General features: G+C 45.0%; 1 protein-coding gene across 1 annotated transcript; it reads left to right on the forward strand.

The window, feature by feature from the left end:
• The first annotated feature begins 489 nt into the window (after nucleotides 1–489).
• On the forward strand, nucleotides 490–2,040 carry LOC137381142 (neuropeptides capa receptor-like). Its single transcript, XM_068053529.1, has 2 exons — nucleotides 490–643; nucleotides 1,130–2,040. The coding sequence occupies exons 1-2, from the start codon at nucleotides 490–492 to the stop codon at nucleotides 2,038–2,040; spliced, it is 1,065 nt and encodes a 354-aa protein (XP_067909630.1).
• Nucleotides 2,041–5,173: the final 3,133 nt, after the last annotated feature.

The raw sequence follows: 5,173 nt of genomic DNA on the forward strand, positions 1-5,173 counted from the left end.
CATAGCCCACTGAGTGTTTTCAACATTCGCCTACTTTATTAGATTTTCAGCAGTTATCAGTATTTTGTTTTTGATCTGCAGGCTAGTTGTGGGTATTAAAAGTGACGAGTGGCACAGGCGGGCGGCGGTGTTTTGGTATTTTAACTCCATACACTTCCTATTTATCTTTGATTGGTTCCCGCCTGAAGTCAGCCTGACTCAGAGGCTCAGCTTCCAGTTGGGAAAAGAGAACTGTGGAGCAGGTCCCAAGACCACGAGGTATGGACTGCTGTCTGATACCATGGTGTAAAATCCCCAGATCCTTAGACAGAGATAGTGGTGACATCTCTGATATCTATGCTGCTGATCCGTAACCCCAGTGATAGGTCTCTTAGCCGGGAGTGCAGTTCAAGAGAGGGGAGGAGGAAAAGGAGGAGGGGGATGGGAGGATGTCAGATTCTTAACTCTGGAAAGTGGTCTCCTATCCTGGAGCATATACCGTGTTGGAGGATGGTATGGGGAGGGGGTGGGACAGTTCTGATCCCCAAACGTTTGGATGGATCTTCTATCCTGGAGCGTGGTCCAAGGCAGCTGAATGGAAGAGGATTGGGTCTTTATAATACAATACAGGATAGGGGAACGGATCTCTGGGCGTTTGATGCAGGCAGGTAGTCCATTCAGAAGGAGTTTCTGATCCCGGGAGGGTCTCATCCCTGGGAGGACATTATCTTTGGGGAGAGGCTGATCATGGGGTTTCATCCCCAAACGTTCCAGATCCTAATGGGCTTTGCATGATCCCAGGCAGTGTCTAAGCCCAGTACGAGGAAGTCTGATCATACGGGTCCGATCTCCAACCCTGGGTGTCGTTGTTTGAGTAGTGGGGTTCATGCGGAAACACAGATGGCCGGAGCTAAACCTGGAAAGCAGATTTAATTGGAGAATTCCAGCCAAATTAGAATATTCAAGTTACCAACCAGCCTCTGGGAGTCATTGCCTGCCTGCCCCCTGTCCCAACTCCGTTAAGCTGGATGTGGGTGGTTGTAAGCAGATTGTTCTTTTGCTGTTAATTTCCTGACCTCACAGTCTCTGTCATACATGAAAAATGTTTGATCAGTAATATCCAGTTCATTTTCTCTTTTCTCTCCTGCAGTTAATTTAGTGGCGATTGTGATTCTGTCTCGGGACAAGTGTGGACTCTCCACCTGCACCACCTGCTACCTGGTAGCCATGGCAATGGCAGATTTACTGGTCATTGTAACTGATGTCATACTGTATCGTATCAGTTATTATTATTTCCCAGGATCATTCCTGGACATCACCCCCGTGTGTCGTGTTACTGCAGTTGTGAGTCGTGCATCCACAAACTGTTCTGTCTGGTTCACCATCATCTTTTCCTTTGATAGATATGCGGCCATTTGTTGCTCAAAGCTGAAAACGAAATATTGCACCGAGAAAACTGCGGCTGTGGTTCTAGCAACAACCTGCGTTCTGCTCTGCTTAAAAAGTGTCCCCTTCTACTTTCCATATGAACCTGTACAGATAATTGACAATGTACCATGGGGCTGTTATCCAAAATTAAGCTATTATACTGAGCCCGGATGGGTGGGATTTGACTGGTTTGATACTGTAATAACCCCATTGCTCCCATTCGCTTTAATACTGTTGTTCAATGTTCTGACAGTGAGACACATTTTAGTCGTCAGTCGAGTCCGTAAGGGACTGAAGGCTCCCAGCAAGGGAGAAAATTGCAGTGACCGAGAGTTGGCGAGCAGAAGAAAGTCTATGATTTTACTACTCACCATATCCACCAGCTTCATACTTCTGTGGTTGCTACTTGTTATAAATTTCTTGTATTATAGCATTGCAGGAAAAAGTCCTGGGGATTACAATGATTCTGAATTTATCGCTCAACAAGTTGGAATTATGCTAATGAATTTAAGTTGCTGTACTAACACATTTATTTATGGGGCGACACAGTCCAAATTTAGAGAGCAGGTCAAGAGAGCGGTGCAGTATCCAGTTATATCAATTATTCAATTAAAGTACAAACAAAACAATTGAGAGCAGCCCAGGGGAGGGTAGTAGTGTTTCCATCCATGAATGTAATATTTCATCATACGTTCATCAACCAAATGAGATCAGGAATTGCTGGAGGGGGATGGGGCGCTATTTCCGATTGGCAGAGGAGTAGACACGTGACAATGATCCAGCGGGTAAGAGATAAGAGATGACCACTGGATGATCTGAAGGACTGAGGCAGAAGTAGCAAAACATGCAAAAGAACTGTGAGCAGCAGGCAAGAGATGACAGACAGCTTGAGGACCAGAAGTATACTGGCATGACATGTCGCACACGTCAATATACAATGGGCCCTGGACAAGAGGCGACTTGTGGAGGAGTGGACATTAAGGGGCACGAGAAGCGTCACAGTGTCCCCTATTAAACAGGAGAGTAACAGCAGCCACCGTCTCATTACCACTCCACCATTTCCCCACCCCATCATTTACCCTCCCCAGTGCCCGGCCTCATTCCCAATCCAAATTTCCACTCTCCCATTTTCATTAAAAGAGTCCCCTTTCCGATTACTACTAACCTATTTCCCCTCCCCATTATTCCCCCATTGCCTCTCTCCATTTCCCCTTCTCGTTTACTCTCCCTCTTTGTGGGCTCATTGAAGATGTACAATACTCCACGTAGTGGGAAGTCGGTCTTTAATAAATGTCCCATTGCTATGGTAGCAAAATATTGTCACCATGAACAAACGTCAAATGGATGGCTGATGTTTGTGGAGTTTTACAGATGTTCTGAGAGAGAAGAAAGAAAGGAGACGGAATGAAAGGGGCAGAAAGAGAGATACACAGATCGAAAGGGTGACTGAGAGACTGACAATGAAATAAGGATATTTATGATAGGACATTGGAACAGGAGAAGGCCATGAAGCCCCTTAATCCTGTTCTGACATTCAATGAATTAGAGGAGTGCAGAAATCTTGGTGGGTTGTGGGGCTGGGGAAGAGCATACAGATAGGTACAGACAAGGTTATTGAGGGATTGAAAATAAGCATGAGATTTTTAATATCAAGTCATTATTTGATGCATATCAATGTAAGTCAGTGAACATAGCGGTGATGTTTGAGCAGAGCTTGGTGTGAGTTAAGACATGGGATACAGAGTGTTAGATGACCTCAGATTTACAGTAAGTGGAATGTCAGAGACTGGCCAAGAAAGTGTTACAACAGACCACGCTAGAGATAACAAACGCATGGATGAGTTTTTCAGGAGCAGATTGGCAGAGATAGGGGCAAATTCAGGCAATGTAACAGATGTAAGCTATTTGGCTTCTGTGACGGTATTAATATGTAGCTGGTAGCTCATTACAGGGTTAACTATTACAACAAGAATGTGAGCGATGTGTTCCTGCCTCAGACAGTTATTGGGGAGGGGTATATAGTCAGTAACTAGGGAATGGAGTTTGAAGCAGGTATTGAAAACCATAGCTTTAGTCTTCCGAGTGCTTAAAAGAAAGAAATTTATGTTCATCCAGTACTGGATGTCAAATAAGCAGTCGGATAATTTAGAGACATTGCAAGGGTTGAGAGAGGTGGTGGCGAGGGAGAGCTGGATATTATCAGCATACATTTGGAAATTGAGGTTGTGCTTTTGGATGATGTCACCAAGCAGCAACATGTAAGTAAGAAATGGAGAGGGGGCAAGAATTGATCTTTGGGAGACAGTACAGGCAAAGGGGCATGAGAGGCCATTGAAGGGATTCTCCGGCTATGATTAGATAAATAAGAATGAAACTAGTTGAGAGCACTCCCACCCATTTGGACGAAAGTGGAGAGGCTTTGTGTTGGTAATCATGTCAAAGGCTGAAGACAGATCAAGAAGGAAACCTGAATGAAGGTGAGTCAGACATCGAGTTCCAACAAAGATGAGCATGTGCTTTACAGTTGACAAGACGTTCAAGGGCTTTGGAAGGTAATGGGAGGTTGGAGATGGGACGCTGTTTTGCAAGGCTGGTGGGGTCAAGAGTTGCTTTTGAGGAGGGGCTGATAACATTAGACTTAAAGGAGAGAGAGACAACATCTGAAGGGAGAGAACTGTTAACAATATCTGCTAACGTGGAAACCAGGAGCTGTGGTTGTTTTTTTTTTTGAATTTTTGAATTAGAGATACAGCACTGAAACAGGCCCTTCGGCCGACCCAGTCTGTGCCGACCATCAACCACCCATTTATACTAATCCTACACTAATTCCATATTCCTACCACATACCCACCTGTCCATATATTTCCCTCCTACCTGCCTATACTAGGGGCAATTTATAATGGCCAATTAACCTATCAACCTGCAAGTCTTTGGCATGTGGGAGGACACCGGAGCACCTGCAGGAAACCCACGCAGACACAGGGAGAACTTGCAAACTCCACACAAGCAGTACCCAGAATTGAACCCGGCTGTGCCGCACCTGCTGCTGAGCAATTTTGTCAGAATAGGATAGAGGGAACAGAAGGTGGTTCTCATGGATACGATTAGCTCAAAAAGCGATTGAGGGGAGATACAAGATCAGACGAACACAAGAAACAAGAGCCGGAGTCGACCAGGTGGCTCATCGAGCCTGCTCTGGCATTCAAAACGATCATGACTACTCGAAGAATTCAACTCCACTTCCCCACCCACTCACCATATCCCATGATGGGCTAAGAGACTAAGCATCTGTCTATCCCTGCCTTAAATGTATTCAACAATGGAGCATATACTGCACTGTTGGGTAGAGAATTCCAAAGATTCACAACCATTTGTGTGAAGTAATTTCTCCTCGTCTAAGTCCTAAATGATCGGCCCCTTATCCTGAGACCTTGTCCCGTGATTCAGATTCCCCAACCAGTGAAAATAATCTCTCAGTGTTTACCCTATTCAGCCCCTTCAGAATCTTATAAGTGTCAATAAGATCACCTCGCATTCTTCGAAACTGCAGAGAATTCAGACCCAATTTACTCGGCTTCTCATCATCATACAACCTCCTCCTCCCACAGTCCAATCAAGTGAACGTTTGCTGCACCATATCGAATTACAATGTATCCTTCCATAAATGTGGCGACCACATACAGTGCTTCAGATATGGCCTCATGACTACCCTGCACAAATTTGGCAATACTTCCTTATTCCTGTTCCCCCATCCCTTGCAATAAAA

The sequence above is a fragment of the Heterodontus francisci genome, chromosome 21 (genome assembly GCF_036365525.1).
Source record: "Heterodontus francisci isolate sHetFra1 chromosome 21, sHetFra1.hap1, whole genome shotgun sequence".
Lineage (NCBI taxonomy): Eukaryota > Metazoa > Chordata > Chondrichthyes > Heterodontiformes > Heterodontidae > Heterodontus > Heterodontus francisci.